Genomic DNA, 16,772 nt, shown 5'->3' on the forward strand with positions numbered 1-16,772 from the left:
TAGTCTCTGAGCATAAGTCGGTTGTTCTTCTTCGGATATTCTCCTTGGACTGGTCCCTGAGCCTGGCTTGAAAATTCTGGAAGAGTGGCAGATGATGCTCTGGAAAGCTGTGGCTAGTGGGAGATCCCACCTGGGATATGGCTCTGCCCCAGGAGTTTGTCTTCAGGCGTTGATCAAATATTCTTCCATCCCCTTTCAGATCCCACGCTATGGAGTACAGACCATGTCCGGCAGTGGCTGGAGTGGGCAGTCAAAGAATACGGGCTTCCGGACGTTGACATCTTATTATTCCAGAATATCGACGGGAAGGAGCTGTGCAAGATGACCAAAGATGACTTCCAGAGGCTCACCCCGAGCTACAACGCTGACATCCTTCTGTCGCACCTCCACTACCTCAGAGAGAGTAAGGCGGTCCCCAGTCCCCACGAAGACCACTGTCTGAGGTCCTTCTTAACCTCAGATGCAGAGGATTCAGCCCTCTTGCTGCCCTAACCTGATTCCCATTAGGATCTGAGAGAATGCTCAGAAGGTGATGACTTAGCCAGATGGGGAGTGAAAGTGGCTCTTTTATAAGAAGCAGCAAAGTCACCTCCAGTGTTCCGTTGCTCCTCCAGGGTTCCCCTGACCGAGAAGATCATGTATCAGAGGGAAACAGAGCTTTACCCAGTCACACGTTAGTTCATCTCCATGAGGTCCAAACAGGAGAAACATTACCGTAGGGCTCCTACTTGATGGGAAGTATGGCGTTCATCTTCCTGAGAGCCAAACCAAACTCCCTTGCATACCCCACTGGAGCACAAAATGAGCGTTTTTGCTTGGTACCTTGAGATGTGGCTTAGCCTGTCAGAATGGGAATGGCATCTTGGCAATGAGAGGCATGAATCTACAGAGTCTGCTGCATGCTTTAACATTTCAGAGGTCAAGCACAATCAGAAGGAGCTAGTCGAGATAGTGCTACAGTGGGTGGTGTGAACTCTCTGGTGTAAATGCTTTGCCTGGCATCCCTGGATTCAATATAGGCCCCCATCTAGGTTTTAACATGCTAACTGGTAGCAGAGCCATGGAGAGATTTCCAAGCAGCCCATGATATTTAGGGTGGGGAGTGTTGGGGGCGGGAGGAGGGGCAGATATTTTCTTTCTTCTTCTTTTTTTTTTTTAATTTTTCAAGGAAGGTAATTCTCTCTCTCTTTTTTTCATTTGGATGTTGCCTTTTTGTTTTGTTTTGTAGCACCTCTTCCACATTTGACTTCAGATGATGTTGATAAAGCCTTACAAAACTCTCCACGGTTAATGCATGCTAGAAACACAGGTAATGCTGGCCCCGCCCCTTGCCCCCAGGACAAGCGTAGGCTTTTGTTCACAGGTCACATGCTTTCCAGGTAGAACATGGGACAGCCAGTGTGTCAGGAAGGCAGACGGCAGAGGTGGATGGTGGAGGGGTCCTTGGTAGATCAGGGCTCTGTGTTGGCGCTTCCGCAGCCTCTTTGGTCTCTGAGTACTCCCCTGCTTTCCTGGCCAGTCAGAGGATTTCTTTCAGCCAAGAGATGTGCGGGATTAGCTTCTAGCCATAGCCTCAGCTCACTTTGCTGGGTCACTGTCTGCTGCTCTGAGTGCTCCAATATGCCCTGTGCTGACTGTAGAAACTAAAAGCATGTCCTGTGTAAAGGGGCCCTTCGCATCCTCCTTTTTCTCCTTTGAAAATTAAAGGCTGAGAACTCAACACTTTTATTTTATTTATTTATTTATTTAATTCTTAAAGGAGCATTTACTAGGACAAGCAGGGATTATACTTTTCCCTTTTTGGTAAAGTTTTAGGCCATTGGACTTGACTTGCATCTTCTTGCACAGACCTTGTACTTTTGCAAAAGGCAGTAGGAGGGAATGTTGGTTGCCTCTGGGGAGCTTTTGTTGCGAGGGAGGCTATGTTATGATTTTGAAAGATTTGAAATTAGTGACTAACCAAATACCTGCTATTCCATATCTTAACTATTGATTCTACATCTTATTAATATTTATTTATCTTATTTTTTTTGGCCTGAGCCTGATAGAGTTTAACATGATGCTTCTTCCTGGCTAACCCTTCTCCCTCCCCTCCTAGTAAAGGCTGAGGGTAGAGGCTGGGCTTTCTGTGGATGAATGTGGTCCTGGTGGCATCCCTTTTCTCCATTGTGATGGAGACACTGTGTAAGCCTGACCACAGGCTGCCAACCCCACTGTATCATTTTCCCGGGACCCTCTGCCACTCCCAGGCTAGGGAGAAAACCATCGAGTGTTGGAAGGACCAAGTAACCCCTCATAAGCAAGCCAGCCAATTCATGGTCAACCCACACAGAGAAATGCAGCCATTTCCCAAATATTTGCTGTGTTATTTTTAAACATACAATATGAGTGAGTCCAAGCTTGAGTAGAGCAGGGATTGCTAGTTGATTCTTGAGCTGGCCCTCAATGTTCAGAACGTTATGTTTTTAATCTGAAGTTTAAAAATTGCTTTGAATTGATCCTACACTTTTCTGATGTAGGTTACACAATAAGCTTTTTAATAACCTCGTGGCCAGAAATAGCAAGCACCTTAGACAAAGTAATTCCCCTTCCTTAGGAAATGCTTTGAAAAGACACACTTTCAGATAACTTCATAGTCATTTAAAAATTCTTTTTAGCAGGGAATGAAAGTGTCAAGGAAGCTCTGATTTCATTATTTTTGTCTTTGCTAAACATAGAAGCAATCGAAAAGCAGGGTAGCACATTCCAAATGGACTGAGCTGGAAAAAAGGGAATTTTGTCCGTTAGCAAGTTGAGCATTGATTGAGAGAGAGAAAGGGAAGATAGGCATATGAAAAGAGATGCGAATTCATTTTTAATTAGATCCATATATTCTTTGCAAAATAGTTATAATTTTTTGGTACTACTTTCCAAGGGCTCCATAAAAATGTTTTATGGATTTTTATACAATTTGAAAATGAAAACACCCAGCATGGAATTGTTCTAATAAAGCTAGCTTGTGGGAGGATGGAGAAACACAGGAAGGGGCTTCAGGAGGAAGCTGAATAATCCAAACCCAAGACCCTGTATGCCAAGTGGAGCATCCCTTCCAGCTTCAGCAAAGGTTTCTGACGCGCGTCCTTGCCCCTGCTGCCCAGATCAGGTGTGGCTGGTTCCAGAAGGCTGCCTGCCTCGGTTGTCAGGGGGAGAGTAGGCTAGGCACTGTTGCTGAGATGGACGACCATGGCAGCAAGACCTTCACGTTTTCTGTCTTTCCTTTTGTCTGCAGGGGGTGCAGCTTTTATTTTCCCAAATACTTCAGTATATCCCGAAGCTACGCAAAGAATTACAACTAGGCCAGGTACGAAAACACCCCTGTGTCATCTGTTTTTTTTTTTTGAGAGACATCCCAGGATGTCCTGTGAGATGCGTGACCTACGTCACGTGACACAGCTGATCTTGGATGGGAGCCCTAAACAATCTGCCTCTGCCTCTGTGGATCTGGAGCCTAGAATCAGTCAGACCTTTCCCCTCAGAGATCACAGGGACAGTCCCTTCCTGAACTGCAGGCTGAAAAGCGGGTCAGCCCGTTCACCAGCTGATCTCAGACACAGACGGGCCGAGAAGTCATTCCCAACGCCTGTCCGATTTCGAGTTTACAGAAGGATGTAGTATCATCCATCCATCCTAATTGCATAACCTGGAACCAGTGGCGCTCCCCTAACACAAGTGACCAGTTCCCAGCTGTCACGAGAGCCAGACTTTCAGAGCAGAAGCGTGTAATCGATCCTATTTACACCTGAAGCTTTATGTCTTTCCTGATGACTTAATTAGATTATTAATTTATATGTCATTTGTGAAAAAAAATATCAGTAGTTATCAAGGGCCAATTCATGTTAGATGCTGGGGATCTAAAGATCAGCCAGACTTCAGAGCCTCCTGTTTTCAGAAAACTGACCTGGACATTCCCCAGGTGCCCACCCACCCTCCTGAGTGCCAGCCACGGGATGCAGTGGGGAACAAGCCCACAGCACACAGCATAAAGCTCTAGATGTTTCAGTAAAGCCACCTAGAGCCAGAACAGACTTACACGCATAATATTTAACCTTACGAGTGAGGTGCCTGGAGCTGGAGGGGCAGAAATGGATGTTTAATCTAAAGCACTGATCTTGTAGTAGAAGCACCACCTCTGACAATAGCGGCTGTGGGAGCAGGAAGGGAGAAGAATTCCTCCCTAAATTCCTCCCTACAGGAAAGGGATGGGCCATGTGCGCTGCAATGGAAGGGCCATGTACAAGAGGAGGATGCAGTGTTGCCAGGTAGAGAAGTGCAGGGGGTGGCCTTGGGCAAGCATGGTCCCATCACCTGAGCCCTCACTGGGATGTGCAACCCCACCAGCTGGATGGCATGAGCAAGCCTCATAGCTGAGGAATCGCGACTCGGGGCTGTGGGATGGTTTCTGCCTCTTCACACATGGATACAGAACTCCCATCTTCCTTCCTAGACCCAAGCTGTCGCTCTTCAGCTTCTGGCATCAGGCTGCCCAAGTCCCAGTGTGACCTGGTCCCAGGCACCAAGCTTGGGGTTTCTGTCTCTCCCCATCGAAAAAGATGGGGGACCAGCGAGCTGACTAGCACAGGGAAAGATACTTCTCTGGGTGAGGACCGCTCTGGTACTGCAACTGAGCTGGCGATTTTGTCCTCTGACCGCATAAAGTTTTCTCCCCTGTCCCTCCTGCAAAGCACAGCAGAAAAGCTCAGCCAACGTGCTTTGTTATCTCTGACACAGACCATGTACGTAATCGTGGACAAGACTCAGGGTCTGCAGTGATCTAGACTGGCTCCAAAGGAACCCCCCACCTGTACTGGAAAAGGAGCATCACAGTGCACGTGTCATGCTAGGTCTAGACGTGCCTGAGCTAACTGCTAGTAAATGCACCTTTGGGAGGTCACGGAAAGTATAGGAAAATCATACTGATTTCCCAAGTGTTTTAAAGAAGTTCCCACCCATACTCACAGAAGCAGAAGCTGCCTGTAAACTGTAGCCTACTATGCTCCTCCGTCCATGGGATTTTCCAGGCAAGAGTACTGGAGTGGGGTGCCATTGCCTTCTCCAGAGGATCTTCCTGACCCAGGGATCGAACCCAGGTCTCCTGCACTGTAGGCAGACCCTTTACCCTCTGAGCCACCAGGGAAGTCCATAAACCTTTGGCCAAGGGTTGCTCATTTGTTTGTCTGAAGAGATTTCGTGGATGTGTCTGAGTCTCAAAAGCTGAGGATTGTGAGCTGGTGTTGGGATCGTGGGGGCATACAAGTTGGTTTAGTGTGATGGTCAGGACTACATGCTGCTTCACAGACAGAACAGTAGGTCTTTTGACTTCCCTGGGGGTCTGGTGGTCAGACTCTGCGCTTCCAGTGCAGGGGGCAAGGGTCTGATCCCTGATTGGGGAGCTAAGACCCCACGTGCCACTTGACTCAAAAAGAAAACCGTGGGCCCTAGAGTTTCTTTTTACCCTATTTGAGGATGTGGTGGATTTGGAAGAGGTCCTTTTCTTAATATTATAAAGTTTTAGTCATATTTTTATATCCTCTTTTTAAATTTGTTTTTAATTGGAGGATAATCGCTTTGCACTAATGGGTTGGTTTCTGCCATGCATCAACATGAATCAGCCACGGGTGTACACATGTCCCCTCCCTCCTGAACCTCCGTCCCACCGCCCACCCCATCCCACCCCTCTAGGTTGTCACAGAGCCCCGGGTTCTGACTCCCTGCGTCATGCAGCAAATCCCCGCTGGCTGCCTGGGGTACACATGGTGATGCATCTGTTTCAGCGCTGCTGTCTCAGCCCGTCCAACCCTCTCCTTCCCTCACTGTGTCCACACGTCTCTTCTCCGTGTCCGAGTCTCCACTGCTGCCCTGCATGTAGGTTCATCAGCACCATCTGGAGCGTCCAGGTGTCAGAGAGGAGAGTGGCTGGGAGGACCATGCTGGGACACCCCAGGGAGACACAAGGGTGGCTAACGCTCATTCACCTGGCGAAACCCTGATCACGCACTTTCCTTCCATCTGTCATCCGAACGTGACTTGGAAGAGACTCAGATTTGTACCAAAATACCTGTTTTGAGGATTGCCGCTGTGATTCTGAAAGGAGATGTAAATATTGGTGTCTGAGATATCTACGAAGAATTCAAATCAGAGCAAACGAGCCAGAGAGCTGTTTGCTGTCAGACAGACTGAGAGATTTGAACCTGGGGAGAGTAGACTTGTTTGTACACTTGGGGTGGGCCCATGATCAGCGTTTCAGGGATGACTTTGTAGTGGTGCAGTTGGAGAAGGTCGTGATGGCTTGGGAGGGGTTGGGGAGGGGCCGACGGGTGGTGCAGGGGTCCCTGGGAGAAGGGGTCTCTGGGAATCTGACCGTGTGCCTGTGGTCAGTGGGTTTCTTTCAGAAGAGGTGGTTGCTGACTCTTTCCTGGGGAGAGGTCCTTGGGGATAGAGGCCTGAGTTCCCATTGCCCTGCACCCTTGGCTTGCAGTGTCTGTCCATGTCTCTGATCTCACACTCACGGAGACAGAGGACTCCTGCCTCCCATCCACCTGTCCTGCCACGTCCAGCGTCCTGATGCTCCCTCGCACCTGCTTCCTTTCCTTCCTTCTTCAGCACCCAGCCCTTGGCGGCCTGCCCCACCTTCCCTTCCCTCTTGTCACGGTCCGTCTCCCCAAGTCGATCCTGTGTTCCGGAGTTCCTTTGCGGCCTGCCCTGTCCAGTGGCTGCATCCTTTCAGTTCCCCCGACAATCATCCGGGACCACCCGGTGACCTTACAAGATAACACACGATGGACAACATACTCCTTTGTTCAAGCTTCAGCCCCTCTTCCCGTGCTTGTTCCTATTTATTCATTTCCAAACTGTCCTGATTCAAAATGCACCCTCTTTCGTGATCCCTTTGTTGAATTAGCATGTCGATGAGTCTGTCAACTCCTCTTGGAAAATCCTAGCACATGGGCAGATCCGTTTACATTCTTTTTTTGTGATCGCATTTCATGGCATCACATGCGTTTCTCTGAGAGTCAGTTATTATTACCAGAAGTCCTTTCCCCATCTTCCCCAGAGGCACCCTCCTCCTTTTTTGCTGAGTGCATGCCTTTTGGGGATGATGGCCCCTTGAGGCCTCAAGGGGCATAGAGACAAGTCTGACTGGGGGAAACTTGCAGGCTGGCTTTTGACCTCGCGTAAGCCCTGCCTGGTACCTTGGGCACAGTGTACGTGAAAGCTCTGGTGTAAGCCCAGGACGATCTGTAACCCTACCCGCTCCTCCATCACCATGGCAACCCATGCACCGTGATACACATCTAGGATGTTGTTGAAAGAGAGTAGAGTCTTGGGTCTGCAAGTGCAGCCTTGACTTTGGCTTTTGAGCTGGTGCTCTTCAAGCGTGTCTCGCAATCTGCAATGATTCCTCCTTCAGGGTTTGCAGCACAGTGCCCGTCAGCATCTCCAGTCACAGCAAGACCACACAGCTAATGCCCTGTCTCCTCAGATGAGCCTGCAGCACATGGCTGAAAATGCATTCTTGCCTTTGCCCTGACTCTGCTATAACCACAGACCTGCAAACCTGGTTGAGAAGGGAAGGTGAAATGCAGCCCCTCCACCCCACCCCCACCTGCCGCCAGATCGCCATGCCTTTGACAGAGGAGTTTAGAAGACTGTAGGGAGAGCTGGAGGAGAACGAGAGAGGGTAATTTCATCATGGTAGTAGGCTTTACTGTAAAAATCCCATGCATTAAGTGGGAGTTTAGAGATTAGTTTTGGGCCACAGCTCTTGGTCTTTGTGTCTTTGCCGTAAGCATCCAAGCTCATTGCGAGCTGGCAGAATCCATCCTTTCACATCCAGCACAGCCTGGGACCTCCAGAGTTGCTTCGTACATGTGGCATGGGTCCTGCAGAGGGAGGGTAAGCCCTCTCACGAGCCAAGTTCTGGTCCTTTAAAGTGGCGGGTGGACTTGAAGAGGGCTAGTGGGGCTATTCAGTGATCCTGATGAAAAGAGAACATAAAACTTGGTGAACCTAATCTTGCAAGAAGGACAGCAAGGATGCTGTCTTACATCGTTGATGTCTAGAGGAGGGAGCAATGGTGGGGAGGAGTCTCATTCAGAATCAGGAACTGATCTTGTTGCTGTTCAGTCACTAAGTCATGTGCGACTCTTTGCGACCCCATGGACTGCCGTATACCAGGCTCTTCTGTCCTCCACTATCTCCCGGAGTTTGCTCAAATTTATGTCCATTGAGTCAGTGATGCCATCCAACCGTCTCATCCTCTGCTGCCCCCTTCTCCTTTGGCCTTCAATCTTTCCAAGAATCAGGGTCTTTTCCAACGAGTCAGCTCTTCGCATCAGGTGGCTAAAGTATTGGGGCTTCAGCTTCAGCTTCAGTATCAGTCCTTCCAATGAATGTTCAGGGTTGATTTCCTTTAGCATTGACTGGTTTGATCTCCTTGCAGTCCAAGAGACTCTCAAGAGTCTGCTCCAGCACGACAGTTATCTTAACTCCCAGGACATAAGCAAAGATGCTGGGGGGAAGGAGCCAGCAGTAGTCACAGTCCTTCTTTGTAGCTTCATGGTTTTTGGTCTAAATCATGGCAGAGAACATACTTCTTTGGTACCTTCAGCTGCCTCTGGAATGGTTCTTATAAAACTCAGTTTTAAAACAGAGTCTGTTAAAGAAATAAAAAGAGCAGAACCCATGCCAGAAAGCAGCCTTTCCTGGCACAGACCTTCTGCCAAGTTTATGAGTTAATGGCCTTGAAGATCAAAATGGAAGAGAAATGAAGGGTGGGTTGAAATGACCACCAAAGTGACATGTAACTGTGTTCTTACTCGAAGTCTTATGATCCACTAATCCATCAGGGGCAAATAGCAAATGTACACGGTGTCATAATTTTTCAAGCAACCAAGGAACAGAACTGCTCAAAACTGGCTCTGCTTTGAGGTGGTGTAGCTGCTGGCGAGGTCACTGAAATGGTCGTCTTTCGTCTCAGCCAGGCTTGGTTCAACATTCCCCAGTGTCATATCCCACAGGAGGGGGCTCGGGGCCCCCACGGCACATGATCAGTAGCTGATAAGACAGCCCCAGGGCAGAATTTCATGAACAAAAACAAAGCTCGACTTATCTTCCGTGGCAATGTGCTCACGAGCACATTAATCATTGTTCATGTAAACATCTCAAGTTCTTGGCTAAGAATCAGGCTTGGAGTTGTTTAGGTCCTGACTGATTTTTGAGGCAGGATGGGACATGGTTGTGCATGCTAAGAAGGACTTCACGAAGACAGAGTCTTAAAATATTTTTCTATTCGTGGCTTGGTGCTTGATTTCTTCCAGGTCCATTTCACGGGCAGTCTTATGTTTAAGATAGTAGCAGACTCACCGACGGACACTGGCTACTAATTGCATTCATGTGCTCATATTTCAGGCAAAAGCATTCAATCTAGAACTTGGTCCTCTCATTATTGGCATTCACAGACTCAGATAGCGTTTCTGAAATAATTATCTGGAGGAACACAGGTTTGTAGAAAAGAAAAATGGAAACTGTCTAGAACAGGCTTTCTCAAACTTCAGCGTACAGCCAAGTCAAGAGAGATCTTGTTTTGAAATTGAAGTATCGTTGATTTAGAATGTCATGATATTTTCTGGTTTACAGAAAAAAGTGGTTCAGTTTTATATATATATATGTGTGTGTGTGTGTGTGTGTGTGTGTATACATATATATACCTACACATATATTATTTTTCTGATTCTTTTCTCCTATAAGTTTTTACAAAATACTGAGTATAGTTCCCTGTGCTGTACAGTAGGTCCTTGTTGGTTCTCTGTTTTATTTTTAGTGATGTGTATATGTTAATCTCCTAATTTATCCCTCCCCCACCTTAGGAAACCATAAGCTTGTTTTCTATGTCTGTGGGTCTATTTCTATTTTGTATATAAGCTCCTTTGTATCATTTTTTTTAAGATTCCATATGTAAGTGATATCATATATTTGCCTTTCTCTGTCTGCTGCTAAGTCGCTTCAGTCGTGTCCGACTCCGTGCGACCCCACAGGTGGCAGCCCACCAGGCTCCTCCGTCCCTGGGATTCTCCATCTGGCTTACTTCAGTAGAGTGCTAATCCCTAGGTCCTTCTATGTTACTGCAAACGGCATAATTTAATCCTTTTTTATTGCTGAGTAATATTCCATTGTGTGTTTCCCTGGTGGCTCGGTGGTACAGAATCCACCTGCCAATGCAGGAGACGCAGACTTGATCCCTGGGTCAGAAAGATCCCCTAGAGAAGAAAATGGAAATCCACTCCAGTGTTCTTGCCTGGGAAATCCCATGGACAGAGGAGCCTGGCGGGCTATGGTCCACAGGGTTGCAAAAGAGTCAGACACGACTTAGCAACTAAGCAGCATCCATACTGCGTCGCACACGTGCACCACGTCTTCTGTATCCATTTGTCAGTCACTGGACATTTAGGCTGCTTCCGTGTCTTGGCTGTTGTGAGTAGTGCTGCTAAGAACTGTGGAGTGCATGTATCTTTTTTAATTATGGTTTTCTCCCGACATATCCCCAGGAGTGGGATTGCAGGGTCATATCTGGTAAAATGCAGATTCTAATTCAGTAGATCTAGAGTGAGACTCTGCATTTATAACAAGCTCCCAGATGTTACCAGTACTGCTGGTCTGTGGAGAAACGAGGACCTGGAACATATTTCTGGATTCTCTTGCTTTTTCACTCCTGTTAGAAGTGAAAGGGCTTCCAGATAGAAGCCCTGTTGTCGGTGTGACTTTCTGCTCCTGTAGTGGGCTAAGATACTGTTACAATTGCCCTCCTAGATTTTTCTTTCTGAGACAGTTCTCAAATTGCAACTCTGGCTAACCATCATCTAGACCAAATGCAACTCACTGAGAATCCGTGTGCAAGTACCCCCATCGACGTAAGTTGAAATTTAGTGGTAAATCGATAGCAGCTGAAGATTTAACTCCCCTGTGTAATCCCAGCATCATAAAAATGAGAATCCAAGGCGCTGGGTGGGAACCGCTTCCAGTCCCAAAATACAAAAATGCCAGTGGAGAGGGAGTGGTGCGCAGCAGCAGAGAAAGTGATCAAGCTCCACCAAAGCTCTGGAGAGTAGGATTTCACAGACCACACCAGGCGAGATGGTCGTAGCCAAACAGACCAAATGAATTAAGGCAATTCTGTGTTGGATTTCACGTTGCATTTCACTGCTTGTCTCTCTGGGACAGGAAAATGGAAAGAGACATGTCTTTTGAAACATAATCAAGCTTTTTGAAGACGGACCCACCAAATGGCCAATTGTGAACCAAGTTTAAAATCTCTCCACGTGAGAGTTTATAGCCATCTCCAGGTGTCTGGAGCAGGACACCTGCTCCAGGACGTGGGTATGGCTTTCAGCTGGCCCAGTGACACATGGCATTGAACCGAGACCTACCAATCCAGGAAGATGTAGATGTGAAATGGCTCTGTCATAAGACTGCATACACCAATAGCTTTACATAGGCACAGTCAGTAAGAGCATGCATAATAACATTTCTGGAATATATTTTAAAGGAAACTTGAAACGACTTACAGTCATAATCATAATAGAGCTTGCACGGAGGGTGCTGAAATATAATTATTCAATTTGCATATGCAAAGTGTGATGAAGGTTTATGGGACAAGTGACAGTACATTATAAATACAAAAAAAAATCATTGGCATATACTTCAGTTCTATGATCACTGCTAATATGTTGTGGGGGCAATACTATTTCAGTCTTACCGATGACTTCATGCGATTCCTTTTAGGGAAATCCTAAATTCATTTGGAGCAGGAGAAAAAGTAGACATTTGCACAGAAAAAGAGCTAGTCCCTTAAGACTGATTGAATAAAAGTGGATGAGGGGGATTGAGGGGTGGCTGAGAGAGGCAGGTGGCAAATAAAGAAGGCAGTACTCGCTTCCGAGGAAGGAGAGGAAAGAACACGAATGCCATTTGGTGGATTTAGGGTCCGGCCTCGAGCAGGTATCAATTCATTCATACATACCGCAGGCTGTGTTTCAGACGGGTCATGCATGTAATAACAGGGTGATGGACTTCAGTCAGCTCAAGCTGGAAGCAAAACTAATAGATGGTAAGAAACTTGATACGGTCTTGACTGTGACTGTAGTGAGTTATCTTAGGGGAGTCCACCAGCTCCGAGAGAATCTGTCCATGGGAGTTCTCAGATTAATGGGTGAAAGTGGGTTAGATCGATAAAAGACACAGAGTTATCTTTTGTAAATGAAACATAAATCTCATGAAACCCAGGTTGAATGTTTCTTTGGATCACTGGGTTTTCTCACTTCTTCTAATAAACACAAACTTTAAAAAGCATACAAAATAGCTATTATCAAGCCACATCATTGATCTTTTAGTCATTTTATTTGTCTTTACAGATTTACCTTACGAACCACCCAGGAGATCTGCCTGGACCAGCCATGGCCACCCCGCCCCCCAGTCGAAAGGTACGGTGTTGGTTCCTGCTGCCTTGAACCCTCTCATCACCAGGCAGTGGGTAACTCTTGATGGAGTACATGATCATTTCTATAGCCAGTTTGTGCTTTTTCAACATACAACATGTGTGTCCCTTTGGCCCCAAAGTGCAACTGATCTTTAAATGCAATGATTCATTCTCTTTGGGGGTTAGACGTATTTCTAGAACAGAAAGAAGTGAACAATGTGATGTATTTCCACATGAACAGATACATGTCTCATGGGATGCTTTGAGTACAGATTCAACACCAGGTCATTTCCCAATCTTGGCCATGTTTAAAGTATTCCTTGCTTTATTTTATTTTCCTAGTAATTTCCTTTTATCTATTTATTTTAGAGGGCGATTCATTTTCATTTGTTTTGTAAACCATCTCAAATTTTCTTTTTAGTTTTGGAAAAAATGGGGCACAAATAAAATTTTAAAATAAGTTAGAGGGCCTTTGTTTTGCTACTACGTTTACATTTGATTGTTTTTGGGAAAATTTTCCTTACCCTAAGATGCTTCTTGTCATAAGAATAGGACTCTTTTGTTCATAACTCAGATAACCGGTAGAATGATGGACAGCAGCACCAAAATCTAGTAGTCAAACACAAGTTATGGCTAATTGTCTCTTTCATTTTTGGGTTTTCAGCTGCTCAGCCGTCTCCTTCCACAGTGCCCAAAACCGAAGACCAGCGTCCTCAGCTAGGTATGTTTCAGGGAGCCTCATCATGGTCATAAAAGAAGAAATGGTCTGGCAGCATCTTTCTAAAATGTGTCACTTTCTAAATGAAATTAATGTTCCTTTGTCTTCTTTGGGACTGTTCCATATGTAAAACGGGCAGCAAACTACCATTCTACTCAATTGGAAATGATTGAGTTTTTGCTAAACCATTTACAAAATCCATGCAGTAAATATGGAAAATACATTCCGTCTGCACCCAGCTTCTTTGTGTCCTGGGAATTATTTGACTTTTACCTTCCAGACCACATACAACAACATCAGCCCAGAAACGCAGTGCAATGTTTCTGCTGCCAGCGCGCTGAGCAACGCAGCCAGTATTGTCCTGGGGACCGTGGGGGACTGAGGACATTTGCCCTGTTTATGTTCTGGGATGGAGAGAGGCCTGGACTGGATGTCAGGAACCCCAGACCAAATCTGAGCTCAGCCACCAGCTAGGAGTTTACCTCGAAGCCTGTCTCAGATCCGTGTGACATCGTCTCTAATACAGGAAGTGGTGCTGGGGAACTTTGGTGTGAGAGGCATTGTCAGCTCTAAAATCTGAAAACACCAGCAGGTCAGCATCATTCTTGCAGTTACATGCCACCTGCTCCCAACCATGTCTTTTCTTTTTGCTGCAGATCCTTACCAGATTCTTGGACCCACAAGTAGCCGCCTTGCGAATCCAGGTGAGACACTGCTCATGGTTTTGCTCTTACAAAGTTATCTTTTGGGCAGGAGCGATATTGAACGTTGAACCTGAGTAGCCAAAGAAATCCCTTCCACTGAACAAATTTAAGTTGTAAGTTTCACTGGATTACTTGCCTAAATGGCAAATAAAAGGATTGGGTTATAAACTTTAAGATTTAGCTTCAGCGAAGAGCATCCTTACTTAATCCAAGTTGTTTCAGCTTCCTGGGGCTGCTCTGACCAAGTACTACAGGCTGGGGGCTTAGACATCAGACATTTATTGTTTCCTGGTTCTAGAGGCTTGCGTGTGCGCTAAGTCCCTTTAGTTGTGTCTGACTCTTTGCGACCCACCAGGCTCCTCTGTCCGAGGGGATTCTCCAGGCAAGAATGCTGGGGTGGGTTGCCATGCCCTCCTCCAGGGGATCTTCTCAACCCAGGGATCTAACCCAAGTCTCGTACATCTCCCCATCCGCAGGCAGGTTCTTTACCACTAGCGCCACCTGGGAAGTACTAGAGGCCTGAAGTCCAAAATCAAGTTGTCAGGGTTCTTTCCCTCTGTGGGCCATGGAGAAGAATCTGTTCAAGACTTCTCCTTGGCTTGCAGATGGCCATCTTTGCCTGCATCTCCTTACTTCTGTATGTTATCTCTGTGCCCAAACTCCCATTTCTACCAGGACCCTAGTCAACCTGGATTAGAGCCCATGCAAATGACATTACTTTAACTTGATTACCCCTCTAAAGATCCTAGTCCCGATGATGTCACATTCCAAGGTATGAGCAAACCCGACATATGAATTAGCGGGGAGGAGGACCACACTTCAGCCCATCACACAGCAGATAAAATAATATCTTAAAAAAAAAAGAACCTAATGACAACCATAAGACTTCAAACTTAGGCTCGTGGTCATTGAATGGCCTGTGTCTGAACTCAGATGCCAGAAGAAAGCACAGATCCTTAATCGCCCAGTTGTAGCCCGTCCCTTGCCAAGGGCTGTCACCTGGCACCATGCCTCGGTGCCAGCCAGGTTGTTTGATTTGTTTGTGTTCGGGTCAGAACCAGCTGTGCTGGCATCCACTTCAGAAGTGCACAGCATATGCTGCATATTCTCAACAGCAACTTCAGATGCCAAGATGTCACAGGCATGTTGGAAATCCCAGCTGGAATGTGTATTGCCTAAACGTTGAGGCCAAAACAGGGTTAGAAACGGGAAAATGTAGATTCTGTGTAAATCCCCACAAGGGAATCTATAGTTTGGAAAACATAAAATATCATTATTGGGAGTTCTGCATCTTTGACGCTGAAGTTTAGTTAATGGTAACTAGTGCAGTAAATGTTTTTTAAACAGCAGAGAATTGAGCGGGTCTGTTTTGTTTATTGCATTAAATCCAGGCATAGCCCAGGTGCTCAAAAATTATTTGCCAAATAAATGAATTCAAGGAGTAACAAGATACTCTCCTTGACTCTCAAGGAGCTTCCACGGACACAGGTCTCCTCGGCATCCACCTGGTGGCTGCGTCCCCTGGGTCTCTTCCACGGACACAGGTCTCCTCGGCATCCACCTGGTGGCTGCGTCCCCTGGGTCTGTTCCACGGACACAGGTTTCCTTGGCATCCACCTGGTGGCTGCGTCCCCTGGGTCTGTTCCACGGACACAGGTTTCCTTGGCATCCACCTGGTGGCTGCGTCCCCTGGGTCTCTTCCACGGACACAGGTTTCCTTGGCATCCACCTGGTGGCTGCGTCCCCTGGGTCTGTTCCACGGACACAGGTTTCCTTGGCATCCACCTGGTGACTGCGTCTCCTGGGTTGGTTCTTACACCTGTGCGCAGCTTCTGTTTGCAGCTGCCTCCATTGTTGTTCAGTCGCTCAGTCCTGTCTGACTCTGCGACCCCATGGACTGCAGCACACCAGGCTTCCTTGTTCTTCACTGTCTCCTGGAGCTTACTCAAACTCATGTCCATTGAGCTGATGATGCCATCCAACCATCTCATCCTCTGTCATCCCCTTCTCCTCCTACCTTCAATCTTTCCCAGCATCAGGGTCTCTTCCAATGAGTCAGTTCTTCGCATCAGGTGGCCAAATTATTGGAGCTTCAGCTTCAGCATCAGTCCTTCCAATGGATATACAGGATTGATTTCCTTTAGGATGGACTGGTTGGATCTCCTTGAAGTCCAAGGGACTCTCAAGAGTCTTCTCCAACACCACAGTTCAAAAGCATCAGTTCTTTGGTGCTCAGCCTTCTTTATGGTCCAACTCTCACATCCATACTTGACTACTGGAAAAACCGTAGCTTTGACTACATGGACCTTTGTCAGCAGAATGATGTCCCTGCTTTTTATTATGCTGTCTAGGTTTATCATATCTTTTCTTCCAAGAAGAAAGCGTCTTTTAATTTCATAGCTTCAGTCACCATCTGCAGTGACTTTGGAGCCCAAGAAAAGAAAATCCACTGTTTCCATTTTTTACCCATCTATTTGCCATGAAGTGATGTGACTGGATGCCATGATCTTAGCTTTTTGAGTGTTGTGTTTTAAGCCAGCTATTTCACTCTCCTCTTCCACCTTCATCCATAACCAGTCACATAAAAACCATTACTGTGTTTTGAGATGATGATTATCAGTCAGGTTTCAGGAAGACTAATCTGGCATGAGCGTTCAGGAGAGATTAGAAAGGGGGAAAGGGCGGAAGCTGGAACGCTCTGGGAACGTTCATACAATAATGTGAAATAACAATCCAATAGCTCCCCTTCCCCCCCGGCCGTATCACGCCTGGGCAAATGCTTGTCTCGGAACACCATGGTCTTCCTCCTGCAGAAGGGGAATCGGAGGTCCCGATGAAT

General features: G+C 46.7%; 1 protein-coding gene across 10 annotated transcripts in view; it reads left to right on the forward strand.

Annotated features, from left to right (window-relative positions):
- ERG (ETS transcription factor ERG) overlaps positions 1-16,772 on the forward strand; it is a 315,894-nt gene that overhangs the window by 290,486 nt on the left and 8,636 nt on the right. For 5 of the 10 annotated variants that reach the window (XM_086402063.1, XM_086401984.1, XM_086402212.1 and 2 more), the window contains 6 exons: positions 200-403; positions 1,229-1,309; positions 3,269-3,340; positions 12,447-12,515; positions 13,176-13,232; positions 13,886-13,933. In XM_086402063.1, the coding sequence (XP_086258189.1) occupies positions 200-403; positions 1,229-1,309; positions 3,269-3,340; positions 12,447-12,515; positions 13,176-13,232; positions 13,886-13,933 (531 nt within the window). The remainder of the gene's footprint in view (positions 1-199; positions 404-1,228; positions 1,310-3,268; positions 3,341-12,446; positions 12,516-13,175; positions 13,233-13,885; positions 13,934-16,772) is intronic. The other 5 variants (XM_086402384.1, XM_086402473.1, XM_086402565.1 and 2 more) reach the window with 2 other exon arrangements.

This window comes from Bos grunniens, chromosome 1 (assembly GCF_055505025.1).
Source record: "Bos grunniens cultivar Pamir isolate PY7600 chromosome 1, Bosgru_T2T1.0, whole genome shotgun sequence".
Taxonomy (NCBI): domain Eukaryota; kingdom Metazoa; phylum Chordata; class Mammalia; order Artiodactyla; family Bovidae; genus Bos; species Bos grunniens.